General features: G+C 38.5%; 1 protein-coding gene across 6 annotated transcripts in view; it reads left to right on the forward strand.

Annotated features, from left to right (window-relative positions):
- Ghr (growth hormone receptor) overlaps positions 1-22,617 on the forward strand; it is a 222,999-nt gene that overhangs the window by 174,973 nt on the left and 25,409 nt on the right. For all 6 annotated transcript variants that reach the window (XM_034523342.2, XM_076916172.1, XM_034523343.2 and 3 more), the window contains 2 exons: positions 19,008-19,137; positions 20,082-20,105. In XM_034523342.2, coding sequence (XP_034379233.1) covers positions 19,008-19,137; positions 20,082-20,105 — 154 coding nt within the window. The remainder of the gene's footprint in view (positions 1-19,007; positions 19,138-20,081; positions 20,106-22,617) is intronic.

Genomic DNA, 22,617 nt, shown 5'->3' on the forward strand with positions numbered 1-22,617 from the left:
GGAGCCATCTCAGAAACCTGACTAAATATACAGACTACATCAGAGAAACTGGGCCTCAGCTCTGAGCCACACTGACCTGGGGCTCTGGACAAGTCACTTAACTAACCTGGGGCTCATCTGTCAATGATAATATGTGCTGCCTACTTTACAACTTGCACAAAATTGTCCACCAAGCATGAGGTTGCCTGTCTCCTATTTACTGTCCAGATCTGAAAATACATGGTGTAGTTCTTCATAAACATCTCACTACCACAGAGAAAAGGACATGCATACACACAACCCAACATCTAAGGACTTTCAGGGTATTCTTATAAGGAAGTACTGATTTTTCTGCATTCACCTATTTCCTTTTATTATTTTAATTAATTGGTTAGTTAACTAAATTTTATAGCTACATTTGGAAATCAGCCTCACATCAACAAATGAATGGACAAAGAAAATGTGGTACATGCATATGTACAATGGAATTTAATTCAACCATAACGACATACAAAATTATGTCATTTTTCAGAAAAATGTATGCACCTGAAAATGACCATACAAGCAAATTCAGTCCATTCCAGAAAGACAAATATTGCATTCTTTTTTCATTTGCAATTCATAGCATTTATATAGATACTTGAAATTACATATTATAGGTGACATGAGAGTAGAAGTTAAACTGTCTAGGGTAAAAAAAGACTAACTGAAAAAGGAAGGGGAGGAGCCAGAAAGAAATAGCAGTTGGTGTAAGAGACATGCCCAAAGCAAATAAAAGAGAGCAATTTAAATTTTATAAACAGAATATGAGTATTTTAAAACCACCAGTGATTAATTTAAAATTAATTACTTAATTAAAACAAAATGCCTTAATTAGTGAACCGGAGGCAAGGAGAGCTGGGGTGAAACCAAGAGTCGAAGAAAAATATTTACTGAGAAAGATTTTGAAAGTAATAAAATACAGGCATGCATTGTCTAACAATGAGGACACTTCCTAAGAAATGTATGCTTCAGTGCTTTACTCATTATGAGAACCTAGGAAAGTGGGCAAAGACAGTTAATCACTGATTCAAATGTCACAAGGTGGAACATGACTCTCCTTAATGTTTGTAAAGCCACCAAGGCCACTGAAGAAGAGCAAAACATTCTAAAATGGAAGAGCTTCCTATGAAGGATTCTTGGCTGCAGACATTTGGAAAGCAGTCCCTTGTTCCATGAGCTTTATTTTCTAATCTAGTTCAATGGCATCCTCATTCTCATATATACATATATATCTCCAGGATAACTGCACAGGAGATGAAAAGGTTTATCAGAACATGCTAAGTTAATTAAAGATGAAAAGCATGCTCTCAAGCATGGAGCAGGCTGATTTCTGCAGCATTTTGAAAGCAACATAGTCAAATCAATAATCCATTTTAACTGCTCCCAAATAGTGTGACAATTTGAGAAACCCAGGGTAGGGGGAGGAAATAATACAAAATCCTGAAAACCCCCTTTACTTTGGTAAGCAGCCAAACTCCAGGTGAAAAACCAGAATTCCTTCAAGAAATGTAGATTTCAGTTGAAATAAAAAATAATTAGAAGCAGGTGATTTTAAAGTCTTAAAGGGCTGGGAGTTAAAGGGGTTTACTTGCCAAAAGTCCACTTTGTGAAGACTTGGCTAGAAAGAAAATGAAGTTACATAATAGAGAATAGTAATACTGTTTCCCTGATGTCTCTATCCTAGTAAACAGACAAATGCCAGGGTTTCAACCTTCATCCTACAAATGAGTTGAGGGTATTTACTGAGTACCTATTTATGGCAGTATCATATTTAGAGTCTCAGGGAGGCCAGGTATGATGGTGCACACCACTGTATCCAGCCCCTGAAGAGGTAGAGGTAAATGGATCTTTGTGAGTTTTAGAAAATAGGATCCAGGCCAGTCAAGATCTTCATCATGAAAACCTGTCTCAAAAACAAGAAAGAAAAGAAATAGGCTGGAGAGATAGTTTAGCAGTTAAGAGTACACACTCCTCTTGTGGAGGACCTGAGTTTGGTTGGTCTCACACTGTATATGACTCCTGTTCTAGGCTATCTGACACCCTTTTCTAGAATATACTATCACTAGCACTCAACATTTAAAACCTCCACATAAACATGCATAGCATATGCATAGTTAAAAATAAAATAATTCTTTTTTTAACTTCTTGAGAAGTGGAGAGGGCAGGGTAGAGAAGTTGAAAGAATGAAGATAACTCTCAGACCAAAAGTGTTAGAGTTATGTGCCAGAAGCTATTGTTCCCATTTTAGCAGACTATGGTGTTATTAAAAGTCATGTAAAGAGGCATATTAATTTATTGAGCTGTGTTACAGAAAGCAACAGTAACAATGAAATGCTTGTGTTTTGTTCATTATGCTAGTTATCTGCGGTTGCCTTGGGAATTTGCAAGCAAGGGCAAGAAAATAACTAGTACCAGCCAGGTTCAGGTATTGAAAATATCTGCTTTAAAATTGTTCTTTCATTGGTAAATGCTATTGAGTTGGAACTAAAAAGTAAAAAGACTTGTTTTCGCTAATGCATCATAAATAAAATTAAAGAAAATTCCAAAGAAGAACTTATACAATCACTTAAGCCATTATAATACTATGGGGGTATATTTAAATTTTCCCAAAGTGTTTCTTTTTAAAGATTTCATTAAGTGTGTGAATACTGGAATGATGATTAAAATTATAATTTGGATCACTTAGTAATCAAATCAGATACTCCTAGCATTAAAATAAAATCTATGACTTTGGTGAGTTTGATGTACAGCTCAAAGAAGTCTTCCTCTCAAACACCTGACTTCCCTCTGGGGACTCTAAAGTGGATTCTCCAAACAAGCATAGAATATAGCTTATTCTTATTTTTTTGTATTGTCCTTAAATTTTAAAAATCTGTACATTTCTCATACTCACTTCATTCTTAGAAAGAGACAGTAAACATGTTTCTTTTAACATAGCAAATGAAGTCAGAGATCTGCTTGCTTTAGTAAGCACTAACAGTGAGGTTAGCTTTGTATAATTCCCAGCATGAATCTAAACTTGCTCTGTCCCAGGCTGACCTTGAACTCAGAAATCTGCCTGCCTTTGTATCTTACAGACCAGCCTACTCATTAGTGCAGCTGTCTTTATTCTTTGAAGTCTGTGAAGCTCCTCATATGATTTATATTTATCTTTATATTTTGTATAGTTGAGAAACTGTGTATTCTTGAACTCATGTTTTCAGAGTTCTTTCCCACAGCCTTAAGTCCTGTCCTGAAGGTCATAGTATTTACCATTGTTCTGAGGAACACATTCTCATGTGGAGTCATTAACTTAACAGATAATCATTAACCTTAACAGGGAGAGGGTTCCCGAAAGGATGAACATGAAAATACATACATTATTATACAAACAAGCCCCACACCCACAGCACTTGTGGAGGCTCACACCCTGCTAGCTCTGCTCCAAGGGTTGGAACTGTGTCACATCATTCCTTCTGCACAGCAGGACTTGGAACTCACTCTGCCTCATGCTGTTTTTCTCACCACCCTCCTCCTCCCCATTCTCTCTCACTGGTCACCCTTCTTCCCCCACAACCATACTTCTACCTCCTACTGCTTTCTTCTTCTTCTTCTTCTTCTTCTTCTTCTTCTTCTTCTTCTTCCTCTCTCTCTCTCTCTCTCTCTCTCTCTCTCTCTCTCTCTCTCCTGGTGTATGAAAGTGTAAGTGTGTGTGTGTGTGTGTGTGTGTGTGTGTGTGAGAGAGAGAGAGAGAGAGAGAGAGAGAGAGAGAGAGATTTAATTCTCCCTTACTTTACCTTCTCTTGTTACCCCATCTTTGTTGAGATTCTGAGTTTTTGCAATCTCTTTGGAAACTGCTTGAAATTTTAGAAAAAAAAAAAGCTGAAAATTAAACTATTGTATGATTCAGCCACACTACTCCAGCAACACACATGAGTGAATCTGAGTTGGAATACTATAGAGACTCCTGCACATTCATGGCTATCACTGTTTTTCTCACAATAGTCAAGATGTAACCAGATTCAACGCTCATCACAGAAGAATGGTATAAGTTCATAATTCTTTCTAGCCTAAATAATGAACATACATCATTTACAAAAAATAGATAATACTGGAAATTGTCATATTAGACAAAATAATCCAAGCTCAGAAAGACAAATATCACATTTTCTCTAATATGCAAAATCTAAAGAGTATATGTAAATATATATATATATATATATATATATATATATATATATTTATGATAATAAAGTAGAGGGGTGTGAGGGAGAGGCAGGTATGTAATAGACATATAGGCACATATATAATAATAAAGTAGGGGTATGAGGGAGGCAGACATGAATATAGAAAAACATATGAGTGTGAGGGGAGGTAGATGTGTGTGTGTATTATAGCCATAAACTCCAAGGTGAGCTTAAAATCTGAAAAATTATAGGTCTTAATTGGGATAAGATGAACTGAATCATTTAAATCTGTTCCATTAGGATTTTGCTGAGAAGGAAACAAAGCTGTTGAATAAGGGGAAAGATAGCAGTAATGAGTTTCACCTACTATCTTTGCCTGACTACAAAAGACCCAGAGAGTAATCCTAGGAAGATTTCAGGGATGTTGACAAAGTTTGAGCCCCTGTGGCTAGATGAAGACACCACAGTACACTTGTTCTCCTAAGGTGTGTCATCTGAAGCAGAGGCACTAATTATTTGTAGCTGCTGGATCTTAAGTTACATTCTAATCCCATACAACCTCATTTCTAATCTTTGCATTGCATTCTCAGCATCTTGCAAGTATCAAGAATGCCAGAGAGTCTCTATGTTCTCCAGGCTGGGCTTAATTGTAAGTGGATATCCAGGGAAATGTGAAAATGAAGGAGAGGTTTCACTGTGTACTAACCTGCTGTCAGGGGAGGAAGCTGAACAGAGCATCATTCAGGCCAAAAGATCGGTTTCTCTCCTGGGTGGACCACTGGGCACCTGGAACATGTCATAGTAACTATAGTATAAATTTCAAAATTACAGACTGTATCATGGGGTGGACACTCTCTTGTGGTACAGATGAAGAAGATCAGATGGAATCTCTGGCCTTATCATAAAGTCTATGCCTTTATTCTTTCTCAATTTTTTTGCCCTGTGATTTCAAGGACCTAAAATACATGTCTTAGTAACATGCATATCACAGAGTCTGAAGTGGTTACATCAAGAAAACATTGAGGTGTTCTAATAAATAAAACACCAGCAGAGCTGTTATCTGATGCAAACTTGTAAGAAGTTTTGTAAGTGTTGAAAGGAACATGCAACAGATTCACCTTCAGACTCCCCATTTGAAAATGCTTTTCACTGTAGTATTCTACCATGCTCAGTTTGAACATTTTACATATTTTAAACAGCACAGAGTCCTGATAACAAGCTTCTAAGGCAGATGCTATTTTCCATATCTAAAAGAAGTCTAGACTAGGGCAGGGAAGAAAAGTGGTTTGTCCAAAGCATTGCAGGTAAGAGATCCTGATGTGTGATTCAATCCCAGACATTCACGCTCAGAAATTTACACACACTTCTTCACTACCGTGCTCCACAGCCTCTTTACCTGCTCTTGCTGTAGTAATTGTTCTCTAAATTCACAGAGTATTAGGAAGAAGTTGAGAATGTGAGCTTTGAGATAGAGCTTCCTAGGCATGGTGCCCCCCATCTTTGAGTCTGCTTTGCACATATTTTCCAAGATCTTCAAACCAACCCCCCGCCCCCCACTTTAGTACTTCTGACAAGAGAACTGACCAAGATAACACATCAAAAAGATAGTCACTGTAACTGATCAATTACAGCTCACTATCTGTTATCTGGGGCTAAAAATTAGAGCTAACTTTAGGGTATGGATTATGGTAGCCAAATTTCCTAGGTGAGAGGTGAAAACATTAGTTAACCCTGTAGTATTTGGAGCTTCCCTAACAATAATTCTCTATGGTTAGTCTTGCTATACCCACTTCATTTATCTGGAGGAAACTGATGCTATGGGAGAGAAGACTGGTTTTCTAATATCAAAAGAGAAGGCTTCACACTCAGGGTATACTTGTTCAGAGCCTGGGTTCCTTCCCTGCATTTTTAAGTCAAGGTTTGTTCATGTAGTCCTCACTCGTGAGTGAAGAAACATGAATAAAAGTCACAGGAGAAACAGTACTACTGACCTTGCAAACTGTCTTCATGGACATAACAGCTAATGTAACTCAGCTGCATAGGGTCAGGGAATAACAACCACACTTTGCTTCAGGGCTCAGACGAATCTGAAACTATAAATAAAGTTATATTAGAAATTACAGCATGGGACACCGGGGTTCTGTAGGTGTCAGAAGTGGCCACTGTGGCTCTGAACCCAAAGATATTGCTCTTGAATCAGTGCTGGTCCATTGCTCTCCAGTGGGAGGTGGGGGGTATTAAGCCTCCTCTGTCAATGGAAATGTGAAATTCAGCAGCTGATCTGAACATTTGCTGCTGTTGACATTCTATAAAATTTCCCCTGAGACAGGAACTCGGTGTTCCAGTCCAAATTAAGTGACTATTTCCTGTTTGTTGACCTACAGCTTCAAGGTTACTAAATCATCAGCTTAGTAAGGTTCATTATTCCCCTCTGTTCTAACAGAACACTGGATTCTATTAATGGTCCAAGTAAATAGCTTATATTCCCTTCATGCCAGCTACATTAGCCATTCCCTCTCTTTTATGAAGCAGTTGAATCCCATGTCTTTCTCTTACTAGTTCAGTGAAGATGACTGAGACATTCAACCTTTCAAAGACTGAATCCCATATTTGTAAATGAAAATAATGGTGACTCTTCCTGTAGTTGTCTTGAACAGAATTGTCCTGCGTTGTCTTTGGTGCTTCTGCTTCTGACACTCAGCTGCCTGTAGAAAATACCTGATTCCTGTGTAGGCAGACACATCTCAAAGACACACACACATCTTTTTCAAAAGGAGTATTCAAAGTCTCTCCTTTAATGCATCCAATTCCACAGTTTAATACCCTGCATAGCCACATGTTGCTTTACATCCTACATCTCACATCATAAAGTGAGTTCAATTCCCGTTCAGGTGTGAGTATCTGCTGCCTTGATTCCAGTAGAGGAGCCTCTGAACTTGACCCCTCTCCTTTTTCAACTACCAGACTGCACACTCTGCCTGAGAATTAAGACCTAAAACCATACAAATTAAGAAAAGGGATTAAAAACAAAGATGCCCAACCTAGCAATTCAATAGGTCTAGGGTAGAGCCCACATGCCCAGTGATGATCAAGCAAATCCCTCTGCTACCACTAGCTTAGAATTCATGACTCCATATGCCAAGCATTGGCTCACAGGAAGGGGATAGACCTTCCCTAGTACAGTTTGTATAAACTATTACCACAAACAACAAAGCTCTCCAAAGAAAAGAACAATGCTGGGTGTGTGGGCACATACCTTTAATCTCAGCACCCAAGATGCAGAGGCAGAGAGACTTTTGAGAGTTTGAGGCCAGCCTGGCCTACATGTGAGTGATGGGCCATCCAGGGATGCATAGCAAGACCCTCTCCCCAAAAGAGGAAGGAAAGAAGGTAGGGAGGGAGGAGAGAATGAACAAAAAGTCTATCAGCAGGGAAATCATCAGAGCCATAGAAGCTTCCCATCTGGAAGGGAAATTCTTCATGTGTCTACCTCATAACAGCAAACAGATTTCTCCACACCTGTGCACAACTTTTACTTAAGCTATTCCTTATATAGCACAAAATACAGGAGACAAATTTAAGTGTGGTTTTACTTTAATTGGAAAGATTTAATGGTAAGAAAAGTGTTGGCTCTCCTCGGATGTCTGCTCCCTTTCCACATAGCTACACTTATCTGATGGGCAGGTACCTCCTTTTTAATAGTTCCTGCAACTTTGCTTCCAACAGAGCAGTCTCTAAGAATGAAGGCATCTGGAGCATTAGAAGGGACTAAAAATCTCAACTCTGTATCTTGGACCTGTGCACAAAAGTGTATACCTAGCAACATCAGAGAAAATGTGGAAGCTGAGGAAAATCAAATAGAAGTGTTTATACAACAAATTGACAGTTTATTTTCTGTATGGATGCTATTGTTTCTATATGGTGTATCTCCAAAAATATTCACGTCAGAAACTTGTCCCATTATGGCAGTATCATGAGGTGGTGGGACTTTAAGAAACTGTGTTTAGAAAAAGGTTCTTAGTTTATTGGCAGCCTTAACTTTGGAGGGCTTTTTTATTGGATATTTTATTTATTTACAATACAGATGTCATCCCCTTTCCCCATTTCCCCTCCCTAGAACCCCCATCCGATCCCCCCCTCCTCCTTTATGCTTTTATACCATTTTAATTACATGTGAGTATTAAGGTCAGGTCTAGGTTGAGTGACTAGCAATACAATAGATGCAAATAGTCAAAGAACAAGCAATACAATAAACACAAATAGTCAAAGAAAAAGCAAGGCATGTAGTTCTTAGCAGATCACAATTCATTCCCAAGAAAGATATTCTTTAAAAACATGTGGCACAAACACTCCTTAGTCCCTCTGGCTTCCTGTGCTACTGTGAGATTCTTCTCACCACACTCCCAACCTTGTGTTGCCGTCTCTCATGAGCCCCTCGCCAAAGATGAACTGAAGCCAAAGCCTTGATCTTGAATCTCAGAAATGGAAAATAAATAAATGTCTTTCCTTTATAAGTACCTAAGCCTCAGATAGTTCATAATGATAATGGAAAATGGACTAATTCAGAAAACTGAGAGTCTATGTTTCTTGCTTCATTTTACTTCTTTATTTATAACTATATTAAGCTGTCTCAAGTCATAAAAATTTGGATTCTATATCCCATTAGTAACAGTCACACAGCCACAGTTTACATGTTTACATGCTTATAAATTGCTTATACATACATAGTACTCTAAGATATTTTGTTTATCGTAGGTTATACATAAAAATAAATTTATCGGATGAGGATATAACTCAGTGGAAGAGAGCTTTCTTAGATTCTGCACAGGCCCTGAGTTCAATCCATATCACTACAATCTATATGCATTTGTATACATACGTACTTAATAATTGTATATACATATGTAAAAATTTAAATTTCTATGCACATGTATATATATATTTAAATTTTTATATAGTTGAATCAAATGATATTCTAAAATGTGTTTAATATTTATTAGAGCAGAATGCTTCTTGACATACTTCAACAAGTTTACTTATTTAGGAAGAGATAACTCTCATTTAGTGGTTTATAAAACAGAAATTTGAGGGCAGAGTCTGTATCTTGTTTATCAATGTGTTATTTTAAAAGTGTTGCAGTACACATCAAATTAGAGGTTCACTCATAGTAAGAATATGAGTCAATCTTTGTTCAAATAGTCTTGAGAGTCTTTTCCGACTTGGAGGTTAACTTCCTTCAGATTTGCTTGGACTTCATGAGATCTGTTTCTAAAGCTATGAAAAGCGTCCTATCAGCTTCTGTCTGATCAGTAACGGACTTTCATCAGCTCACTTTTAATTTGAAATTTCTTTTCATGAATCTTTTTAGGCCACTTATTTGTTACAAGACAATTATAGCTGAGCAGCTTCATATCTCTTAAGTCTGTATAGCCTTTAAATCAGCCAAGAAGAACCTGAAAAGCTTCTGCTACGCAAAGAGCTGAGGGATGAATTTATAAACAAACACTCTGAGTCATGACCCTCCTACTCTTTTTGTGAAGTTGTTCTCATAGCAAATGTGACGTGTGACTCATGTACACAAGATTAGTGAGGACTCTGAGTCTGATCTGCAGTATTAGAAATCTTTCTTTACTTTTCTATGTGAGACAAATACCACATAAAATATATTTTCTTTCTGTCCCTTGATGGATCACCTGACAGAACCAACTGAGACACTAGATAATCTTTTGGGTCCATATGGATGAGTGTGTAGATACTAATTTTACTTAATTTCAAATATCTCCCTTGCCAGGATTTCCAGCCAGTCTTTGCTGACATTTTGTTTTTCTGCCCTGTGATTCTGGAGCACATCCTGAAACATGCTCCCTTAAACCTGTCTTTTCATGTCTGCCTAGTATCTGTCTCTGATTGTTACTCTCCATGCTAGGAAAACCATTCTTGAAATACATAGCATATTGCCATGCCTCCCCAGGAAACAGCAGCTGCACAGCTCCAGGCTCTCCAAGCTGTAGCTGTCCACCACTAACAGTTTTTAAAGGGCAACTTTGGGAAAGAAAACTTATGAGAAGAGCTCTGGCTTTGGCATGTATGTTTGAGAGCATCAAGAGATTAATCCCCTTATATTAGATCCAAAGGCTTTGTTTCATTTTGTTTCCAGTCTGCCGGGCAATTGACTATGTACCTAAATACCTATTTGCTGCCACCTAGTGTATTGAAATATGTAGTGACGTGGAATTTGAACTCATTGGATACTGGAACATTAATACTCAGAATAATTCTTCAGTTTGGGTTTCTCATAAGCTTCCAGTTATTACTGTGATCTGAAAACCATCATAACTTTCTGTCATACAGAGTAGGGACTCGGGAGCAAGCCAACCCCTGCAAGTGGTACCCTTGGTTATTAATTAGGCTTCGCAACTCTTAGGAACATCATTAAGTATAGAAGAGCATCAGAAACCATGATTTTCACTTCATAGAGGCAGTAGAAGGCATACCCTCACTCTTTACCAACCACAGGATCATCAGCAGTTTGGTCTCTCTTTAAACAGCACCTTTTTCTGCATGTGATAAAATGGAATGGTAAGTATGGTAAGTACCTTCAAACTCTAAGAACCTATTACTCTAAATAAGCCAAAGTCATGCCCCAGAAGACAGTTCTGTGCCTGTAGTGAACGTCATCTCTATGTGAACATCTGACCTCTGGTGAGCAGAGCTCCTGACTTGGAAAAGGAAGAACCAAATACAGGCTGTGATTTTATTTTCATGTATTCTTGAGAGCTGTCACTGGACTGTTGTCCACCTATTAATATACAGGCTAATCATATATAAGTCTCCAGCCTCCTAACTACTTAGGGAAATTTGGACTTGGACTCTTATAAATAATCCATTCCCGAAGCTAGCTTCGAATGTTGTATCCCTTTATTTAAACAACTCTCCATAGTGTTTTCAGTATACGCTACAATGTTTCATTTGGGGGTTGCCTTACGAGTCTTATTTTCTCAGTCAGTCAGAAGATTTTCTGAGTCTGGGCCATCTTCAGTTTCTCATTTCTGTGAAAAGAAAATCTGGCACATCCTGGAGGCTATGCATATGTTTCTGATAATGATGATGTTTTTCCCATTTATTTCACATACATAGAGTAAAAGGTTAAATAGAAGCCCTTTTCAAATTGTGGCCACAGCACTTAGTCTTTAGGCTCTGGGCTCTACAGCTATCTAGCAGCTCATAGATGCCTATAACTCTTTGAACTTAATGCCAAAAAGGAAAAAGCCTACAGCATCCCATATGGGGAGAAGAGCTTTGAAGTGAGAAAATTGTGGTTTCCTGTCCTAGCCTTGCTATTTAATGCATCTGTGTTTTGCCTAGAAATTATCTGACCTCTCAGAAGTAGCCCCTTAACTATAAATGAGGGTCATAACACTAACACACAACATTTTACATATAAGAAGTGTGTGTATGAAATGACAAAGCACATGCTAGGAGTGTGGCACACAGTAGGAGCCTAATTTCTTCTTTTATACTTTTATACATTGCTTAAGTAAATGTTCTGCTTATATTCAAAGCTGGGGGAGGAGGATGAAGAGATGGCTCAGTTGGTAAAGCACTTGTCATGCAAGCGTAAGAACTTATTTCAGACTTCCAGAACCCATGGTGCAACAGCATGCATCTCTAATGCTCCAGAAGCCCATGGGTCATCTCTCATGGTATAGGCAATGATGAAAAACAAAGAAACATTTCTCAAACAAGGCAGAAAGTGAAAACCAACAACCAAGCTTGTCCTCTGATTTCCATACACATGCACCATGCACCATAAAATGTTCACACCAACACACACACACACACACACCACACCTACTACACACAAAATATTTTTCAATTACTCAAGTTAAAAGTAATCAGAACAGTATTGTAATTCTGTGATACATTTCCATTCAGAAGCGATTATCATCAAATGTGACTCTGTTGCCTAAGATGTAAATTCTGGGAATGTGGAGACATACAGCAGTCATGCAAAGAGTGCTCCTAGCATCTAGTAGGCAGAGAGTAGGAATGATGTTAAATATTTCAAATGCACAAGAAGGCACTGAGGACATAGATTACCTAGTCTAAATACCAAAAGTGCATAAGTATAAAACGTTCTGTTGGAGTCTAGAAACTTAATGTAGACATTCGAACTAGACAAATAGATAGAAAAAAAGCTTCCATTGTGGTTAGCTATGAAGAGTTTCACCTTGCCATGGGTTCATATTTTAATTATGAAGTATTTTTAGACTAAGATCAAATAAAGTTTTGCTGGTTTTCCTTGAAGGTCAATTCCCAGAGGTAACTGAATCTACTAAAGCACTAGAAATGGTGTGTTGCTCTCCTCCATCCTGGTAGTAATTATTTGCCAAGAAAGTTACTTGCCAAGCCAAGTACTCAGTGTAACTCACTTCTCAGTGACTATAAAGAATGGGGATTAATTCTGCTAGCAAGTTGTACATTTGAGACTCAATCTCAGATCCCACTGGCTTCCAAGCTTGTCTTTCTATGATTATATTAATGATGTGCTCTGTGGGCACTTGTAACTCTCTGCCAAAGCAACCATGGCTCTTGTCTCTGGACTGACACAGAGCTGAAGCCTGGGTGTCAACCTTGTTCCCGGGATCTGCTTCCAAGAATCTAACACTAACTTCTATGACTACAACAACTTACACAGCTGAACTCTCAGCACCAAACATTAGAAACTACAATGGGAGAAGCCCTGGAAGACAGCTGAGAGCTTGCATTTCTGCTCCACGCCAGTGGAAGTTAAGCCCTGATCTACTTGAGAGACACCAAACCAATCATGGACAGCAGAGAGTCATGTTGAGCATGCTGCCATCCTCTGAGAGTTACAGAGGCAGTTTTACATGGAATGCCCTACCCCTGACCCCACTTCCCCAGGATTCAGTTCATGCTGCTTCACCTTGCTTATGCCATCCCTATTTGGCATGTTTTCTCCCAAGACTCGGTATTTGAAGGGCCTTTCGGTATAAACACTTGAGAAACTCATTGTTGTGCTAGTGTAATATCGAAAAAAGCTCATTGTTCTATTCAGCGATCCTCAACTCATGAGGAGCATTTCAACAATGGTCAGGTATCACCCCAATCTCATTAAATTAGTCTTCCAAGGTTTTGTTTTTAATATTCCAAGTGATAATAATATGCTGCCAGAACTTAGACCCACTTGTCCAATTGGAAAGAGTTAGCATGCAGGTACCCAATCCATGAATCTCAATCTTTTTTCTTTTCTCTTCTTTTCTTTTGAGATTATAATATACTTATAACATTTCTCCCTTCCATTTCTCTCCCCAAACCCTCCCACACACCCCTCTCCACTCTCCTTCAAATTCATGACCTCTTTTTTCATTAATCATTATTGCATGCATATATGTATTTATGCATATGTACACATATGTGTATATATGCATATGTGAATATATACATATACACATGCACATTTCTAAATATAACATGTTCAGTCTGTACAATGGTACTTGTATGTGTGTTTTCAGAGCTAACTCTTTGACATTAGTAGCCAATTGATGTGCTCTTCTCTGGGGAAAGATTTCTTCAGTGCCTATAGTTCTTTGTGTAGGGTTGAAGTCTTATGGGCCCTTCCCCATCCACTTTGTTATGTCTGTTCTTCAGTTCCTGTTTTGATAGTCATATTGGTAAGACATTGTGGGTATATTTCCTGACATTCAGACACAATCTCACAGAAAACTCCCTGATTTTCTGGATCTTACAGTGTTGCCAACTCCTCCTCTGCAATAATGTTCTCTGAGTCTTAGGTATGGAAGTATTTTGTAGATGATTTAATGGGATTGGAATCTACAATTGTATTTTGATTGGTTGTGGTTTTTCTGAAGTAGTCTTGCTCTGTTGCAAATAGACACTTCCTTTATGAAGAGTTAAGGTCACATTTATCTGTATACGAGGACAAATGTTTATACGTTGTTGTTAGTGATTATGCTGGTTTAGTAAAGAAGTGGTTGTAGATTCTCTTCCAACAACCATGATCCCATTAGCACTGAAAATTCCAGTATCAACTATGGTTTCCCTCTTGTTGAGTGGGTCTTAAATTCAAGAGAGAACTGTTGGTTACTACCAAGGTATGTGTGCCACTACTACATTTTAGGGTTATTGTCCCACACTGGTCATTGATGTGGTTCATGGGTGTCAGAGCTAGGTAGGACTATTGGTTACCACCATCATTTTCAGGTTTGCATGGTGCCTTCTGCTACAGTGGTATTTAGTCTCATGAGTCTCAATCTTAATATCCAGAGACAGACGGTCAAAGAGCATGCTAGAATAATGATCTTAATCTAGTATATGTGTAGGTAAACCTAACTCTAACATACCACTTACTGATGATGTTTGGTTAGTAAACTTCATCTGCTTGCTTTTCATCTCAGAAAACTAGGTAGAGAAGTTTACTCCATCCTTCCTCCTCTTTTAAGCCTTCTTCTATCCTTAGATACACTGACCTTCAATTCTTAGTAACCATTTCTTTCTCTGATTTCCTAAAGCAATCATTGCCTTTAACTACCTTTATTCTTAGCTATGTCTTCATATGTGCATACATTTTTTTATCTGCAGCCCAATAACTCTTCAAAAGCAGAATTTAGATACAATGTTACTTTTGTGTTTCTTAGGGAAACTTAAGCGTGACAGCCAGGTATCATAAATGCTTCTGAATTAACTGAAACATTGAATATCTGACATGAATTACCCCAGACTATTCTATGAACTTGAAAATGCAAATATTTTTCTTTGTTTGAACAACAACAACAACATTTAGATAAGCTACAGAGTAGGAGAGATTGAAGTTATGGATATTTGTGTGTTTATTTCATTCTATGTGCATATATTTGAATTTTGGAAAAGTATTCTGTACTCTTATGCTGTAGTTTATTTGGAACAAGGCAGGACTGACGTTAGTCCAGACTTTTGTTTGCCATGCCCACTGTCCTGTGCATTGTTCACATCTCTAACAGATATCAGCATCACCTCTCTACCAAGACTTGATGGTCAATAATGTCTCTCTCCAGTCATTGCCAAATGTCTACTGGGAAGGAAACAAAACCATATTTGAGAACTCTTGGCTGAGGACAATGAGGTATCACCTAGCTACATGTGGCACCAGTATACACCTGAGTATTTTAAGAGTAATATTAGTGGTACACACATAAGAGAATTCACTGTGTCCTTAGAAATACATTTTTTTAAGGATTAAAAGAAAAATATTTTCTTTATGTGATTTAGAGGACATATCTACATATATGAAATGTATCATTGTATTTGCCAGGTTGGTCATTCTTTTTATACAATAGAAGTGTATGATACACATAAATCAATTTTTAAATATGAACGTATACATAAGAACTCAAAACTATAGTGATAGTAATTGTATAGAACAAAAGAATATATGCAGGGCAGAAGTTACTAAGAAACAGCGACTCATGGTTTTTCCCTTTCTTTGTGCGAAATATTCTGTCATAATCTTAGACTAAATATACTACTTAAGGAAGTAAAAATTATTAATCTACTGGCTACCCATGAGTAATTGCTCAGTGATTGTTGAACACTGCACAAAAGAATGATTGGAGCCCAACCCTAAAATAAAAAACTTCTAGTGTGTTGTCTTACTTAATTTTGACTCATAAATCCCAGTCACAGTCCAGCATTATAGGGAAGCCAAGCCACAAGATCTTGAGACAGTCAGTCTCATCCATAGTCAAGAGCAGAGAGACGACATATACAGATATATACTTACTCATGCTCTTCTTATTGACTTCCTTCACTCTTACATATTCAGGATCTCCTGACCAGGAGATGGTGCCACTCATGGTGGACGAGTCTTCCCACTTCAATGAACATAATCAGGAGAGTCCCCCACAGACATGCCCACAGACCAAGCTACTATAGACAGTCCTTAACAAGATTGTTTTCAAGTGATATTAGATTGTGCTGACATAAGCTAACATCATATGTGCTCATTACAAAAATCAGCTCCTTGCATTTGGAACTGCATCTCTGAATCTTTTGCCTGCTCTTGGGCCTCTCTTCCTCCTATTGGGTTGCCTTGTCCAGCCTTGATATGAGCGTTTTTGCCTTGTCTTATTATCTTGTTTTGTCTTGTTTGGCTCTTGTCTCTTGGAGGCCTGCTCTTTTCTCAAGAGGAAATGGAGGGAGAGTAGATCTGAGGCAAAGGGAAGATGGGTAGGGGGGAGCCAAGAGGAATGGAGGGATGGAAACCTGTAGCTGGGATATATTGTATGAAAGAAGAATCTGTTTTCAATACTTTTTTAAATGAGAATTTTTTTTTAAAGATGAGGTTACATAAAAGGGTATATCATTGTCATTCAGAATTAATGTCCTCAACAAAACAGCAAAAGAGTCAGGAAGCATATGCCTACTACTTTCCTCCAGCAATAAGGTTCCCTCTAACTTCAGATTCCAAGTTTTCAGTGACATCAATTTGATTATGGCAAGGGCCTTGCTAGACTTTCAGGCGTTCACTGTAATGTTCCAGCACTTCTTTCTCCTGCCATTACTAGCTAAGAACTTGACCTGTGAAATCCAGACAAGACCTTCCAATGAATGGTAGCAAATAGAATGCCTGCTGACTCTCAGATAGGAAATTGTGACATGACCTAGTGGTTCCTAAATTAATGGTCAAATGCTACTTATGAAAGCCACTGGGAAATATTTCAAAGTCCATTACACAAGCAAATCGTTGACCCATAAACTACCAACTAAATAGAATTTTAAAGGATGGAATGTAAGCATCAATATTTACTTAATTCTTCAATAAATTCAGACATGTGAATTTTATTTCTGTCTGTGGATTTCTAACCAAGAACTTGAATTTCAGAGGACCTGACAGCTCCACATAGAATTGCTTCAGCTAAGTCCCATTGAGGAGCTTTTCATATGGCCAAGGGACTGAGCAGTGATTTTTGTGCAGTGAATTATAAAACTCTGTTTCCAGGACAAGTGGAGTCCCAGATTGATAGTAATAGCTTTAGAATTGCAAAAGTGACTATCTGAAAGAAGATATCAAGGAATTTCAAGTTACCTGATAGTTAGTGAACTTTATAACTTTTGCCTTACATATTTTAAATAGATTTTTTAAAAACCTCTATTTTTATTAGATGTTTTAACAAAATAACTTTACAATCAGATGGTAAAATGTCATAGCAACACATCAGGTGCCACAAGCAGCAAACTGTCCAATCTCACAATCAAAGTAAATGCCACAATTGTCAAGTTGTGGACACACTTGCAGTATTCACACAGGGGACTTGGACTATATAATTTACACACTTTTGTATTAAAATGAGAAATAATTCAGATTCAGCACAAAACAGGTACTTTCTTTGCTACAAATATTAGACAAATGAGTCTTTAAACAACAAAATAGAGCAAAGAATGGGACATAAAACGTATTTACAAGTCTCCAGATTTTTTTGAAAATATCACATGAGAAGTAAGCAAATAGAATTCACCAGCTTTTGAAGCATCTAGCAAGTTCCAGTGAACATCAATACCTGCAGAGAGGTTACCTCATGCTGAACTTTGTGTAACCAACATCACTTTCTAATTCTAAGCTCTTACAGAACATCCCATAGAGCTCTTAACACCCAGTGGCAGAGTTCTCCCCAAAACATGGTCAGGTTGCCATAGGAATACACCACTATGCTGGTACCAGTTTGTTTTAGTAAGGATTTCTATTCCTGCACAAACATCATGACCAACAAGCAAGTTAGAGAGAAAAGAGTTTATTAAGCTTCCACGTTGCTGTTAATCACCAAAGAAAAGTCAGGACAGAAACTCAAGAAAGTCAGGAAGAAGGAGCTGATGCAGAAGCCATGGAGGGATGTTACTAGCTTGCTTCCCCTGGCTTACTTATAGAACCCAAGACTACCAGCCATGGGATGGCACCACCCACAATGGGCTAGGCCCTCCCCCACTTGATTGCTAATTGAGAAAATGCCTTACAGCTAGATTTCATGGAGGCATTAACTCAAGGAAAGCTCCTTTCTCTGTGATAACTCTAGTTTGTATAAAGTTGACACACAAAACCAACCAGTAGAGTCAACCTCTGGCCTACACAAACACACACAGACACACACACATACATGCTACTGAACACATTCTCATGTATACACATACACACACATGCACCCACACACACAAAGCCTCTGAAGAATAAGTGCAAATGACTACCCATGATCTTCCAAGATCTTTGAGTACAAGCAGTGTTAATGCTAAAATTTCTTCAGAATGGGGAACATCTTCAGTCCCAACACTCACTTGTACAAGTGGGAATTAATCTGGGAATGAAGGTTGAACTCTCTTGCAAATTGCAACATTCTTTTCTGGGATGCTATAAGTGGATACTAAACAATACCTTTAGGCTTAATAAGCATTATTCCTTAGGACCTTTCCGCTCTCTGCCTGTTATCACACTTCTAGTCCTAGGCATGCCTTCCAGATGAACGACCCTCCTCCATATCCTTTCCACTAGCTCCAAGTCTTAAACAGGCCCTAAGGAATAATGCAGGAAATGAAGCAACAACTTTATGGCTTCAGAATTGATGGCTGACAGTAACAAGGAATAGATGCTGAGAAGGTGAGCCAGGAAAACAGCTCTTCCAAATGTTAGCATCACCTCCCAGAGAGACTGTCTTTATCTCTGTAGCTCCTGCTTTGCACACTTCAACAGTATGTTTCATGGGATGTTACATGACCTGCCTCATTCCATGTATGCCTTTTCTCCTTATTCTGCAGGTTCTTCTGGAAAGCCTCGATTCACCAAGTGTCGCTCCCCTGAACTGGAGACATTTTCATGCTACTGGACAAAAGGAGATAATTATGACTTAAAGATCCCAGGATCCATTCAGCTATACTATGCTAGAAGGTGAAGGCTTCATGCCCTTCTGACTCTGTTCTTCTCTGATTTGTCAATGTGGATCCTGTGGAGAGATTCAAATTCTGAGTGAGAGCGTGTGGGCATGCCTGTGTGCATATGTGAGTGTGTGCAGAGGTTTGAGGAATATTTGAACTGAGGAGGTCTCAGGGATCTCTCTAATGTAGTGTGTTAAATTGGGGAGAAGAAATGAAGTGAGAAAAAACTGTGTGAGTATATGAGGGAAAGGTTTTGAAGGCAAAGAAAATCACAGATGCAGTGTCCCAGTGGCCACGTTGGCATGTTTGAGAATCAGAAGAGCCTGTACAGGTGACATGAGACTAAAACGTGGGACAGTGGCATGTGAAGGAGTCAGAGGGTTACTCAGAGACTGTACCAATGCTTGTAGGCCAGGGAAGACCACTGAATCTTACTTTGTGCTTTGAAAAAAAAAATGTGTTTTAGGAGCCTCCATTACTTGGATTCTCTATAAGAATAGGTCATTGTCTTAAATCAATTAATTACAATAAGTGAGGGAACTTGCCCTTTCGTTTTTTATCCATATCGTCTGGAATGACACTTGATGAGGAAAACAAAGATATGAAAATGTGGTCACCACCCAGTTGTTAAGTTTCATTCCCTGGCCATGTCCTTCTTTCCTCTCCTCCCACTGTTACTACGCAGTATCAGCATAATTTATAGGATACTCTGTGATATTTTAATATATCTACATGATGCATAATTCTCAAACCAGGACAACTGGTGTACCTATCACTTGAGGCATTTATCATTTCTTTGTGCCAGTGCCATCCAAAATCCTCTTTACTAGGTATTTTGAAATACATAATTAATCGTTGTCAACTATAATTACCCTACTGTGCTATACAATAAAACTTCACTCTTTTAAATGTTAGAGTTAAATACTTTCTTATCTTCTTCCCTCCATAAACCTCCAGGGAAGGCCAACGGCAAGCTTCAAGGTAAGTGGGGACCCTTTGTCTTAGAGTCTCATCCAAGGATCTGAGAATCATGTGCTCCACCCCATAGATGATAAGGAAGGGAAGGAAGATGTGAGAAGGCAGTTAGTCCGAGCTAGCCTCCTTCAGTATGTCCTGGCTTCAGTCCTTGCTCACCACGTAACAGCCAGCAAATTAGTTAAGCTAAGATTCCTTGCATCTAGGAGTAGTAGACTTAGCTCACAGCATCTTAGGGGGATTTTTGTTAGACAGAAAAATTCCTAACACAGTGCATTCTGCATAGTAAGTACACAGTTAATCAATCATCAATCAATCAATCAATCAATCAATTAATTAATAAGCAGGATTTTTGTATATAATAATAATTTAAAGCAATAATGATATAGAACCCAGATTCCTAAGCTATAAAAAGTAATTCCTTATTGCTTATGGTTATTAATAGACTATGAGAACTTTCTAATGCCTACCTGAGTGTTTAATCTACAGACTATAAAAACTCTACGTGAACAACAAAGACTGACTCTGTATACCTTCTAGTTATGAAAGGCATCACAGACATACCCCCCGTCAAAGGCACATAGAAGGCACATAGAAGAAGTTTGGCACCAAACACACCACTTATTTATCTTGAGGTTGATACTGTAAAGAGGTATGGGCCAATAAAGTAGAGGCAGATAGATAGATAGATAGATAGATAGATAGATAGATAGATAGATAGTTTGGGAACACTTTTGAATATGTATTGAATTGATTCAGTTATTTCTAATGTGAAAAAAGAGAGAAACTCACTAGATACCATCTAGATACCTTGCTTCAGTAGCTCAGACAACTTAGAGCCATCAAAACAAATGAGAATTTTTTTCATTCAGGCCCCACTGACCAAACCGATCCAAGTAGCAATGGGATAACATCTTGAATCAGTTCCGCTCCAATAAAATGATTTTTCTATCCTCCGAGCAGTCACCTAAACTAGCTGTGAGCCAAAGGATAAATCCAGAGACACGGAGCCATCACAAACATCCTTGTCTCTTACTTTCTTCCATCCGAGCCACAGTAACTGTCTGTAGGCCTTCTCTTCACATCTCAATCTTCCCAGTATCCCCTGTCTGCACTCACCCTGGGAACTAACAAGAAATCTGCTGCAAGTGTGACCAGGGGAAAAGAAAATCTCAGACATATGCAAAGGAACATCCTGTTTAAACCCTGGTGGAAAATATTCCCACCTCCCTAAATATCATGAATACAAACTCATGATGAAGTGCCAAACCAAACTCCCCAAATCAGGACTTCATGTTTTCTCTACCAAAAAAAAAAAAAAAAAAAAAAAAAAAAAAAAAAAAAAAAAAAAAAAACCTACTTTAAATACTACTTTGAATATTCTAGCTAAACCCACAAAAGCCCTCAGCCCTGTTTGTCTGAGAATCAAATGGAGAATCAAGGGTTAATCTATCAGAATGAGTCTACACTGATGCACAGGCTCTCAGCACCCACTTACACATAGACAAAGGCACAGAGGGGACTTCCAACTCTTGTTATTGTTTCTGAGAGTTCGTTTCCTAGGCAACTCCTAAAACTATAGAATCATGCCTCTCATCCCTCACCCACAATACTACAGCATACTTTAATTCAACACTTACAGTCTGTGGAGGCAGAAAGAATCATAAGATGTGGTCCTGTGATGGGGCTGTTCTTGGAATCCAAAGCATACATGAATCTAAGCACGTTGGGCTGTCAACACGACAGAAGGGACAGGTCTGCATGTGTTCTGCTTAGACCCAATGCTAGCCAGGTAAACTGGCAGAGGAGATGGCCCAGCTTAAGAAAGCAGCTGATTCAGAGCAGTCTCTGAAGCCCTGGGATGGAGATCCTGCCAAATCCAACCTCCGCACTTGAAGGCAACTGGGCTTGAATGCAAAGCAGAGCCATGGCACAAGGAGGCACTGCCAAGGGTGGTGGAGCTTTGAGAAGGCTTTCTGGGAGCAAGCTAAAGTCTGTCAACATCAGCCTTGTCATCCCACTCTTTTTACCATTTATTTTAACTGAAAAAAAATTGTATCATCAAACTTCATCCTGAAGAATTTGAGATCCAAATCACCGCAATGCAGGGTGACAACTAATCTGTCTCCTTTTTGTTAGAGAAGGTTGATTGGCTATGTCCATCCCTGAAGTTTATGCCAGACAGAGGTGGGATATATGTATGGCCTGTGGGTTCAAGGGACTCCACATGACCCAGCAGCTCTTGATTGAAGGAGCCAGTCATGGTGGTTAACAGTTGGCATCCCTTAGTTAGAATTACTAAATGTTTGTGGGCCTGGAATCTGGTTTTATTTGTATGACTTCTCTGTTCTTTGCTTTTACTCCAATCCAAACCTTTAGAGAGAAATACAGCTTTCACTCTTTATTTTTTTAATGAAATATCTTATGGCCCTTACACCCGTCACAAGATAGTCTTGTGGCAAATCAAAAGAACTTCATTTGAGGGTGAAGAGGAAGAAGAAAGTAGCTTCCTTAGGTC

This window comes from Arvicanthis niloticus, chromosome 19 (genome assembly GCF_011762505.2).
Source record: "Arvicanthis niloticus isolate mArvNil1 chromosome 19, mArvNil1.pat.X, whole genome shotgun sequence".
In the NCBI taxonomy this organism is placed as follows: Eukaryota; Metazoa; Chordata; class Mammalia; order Rodentia; family Muridae; genus Arvicanthis; species Arvicanthis niloticus.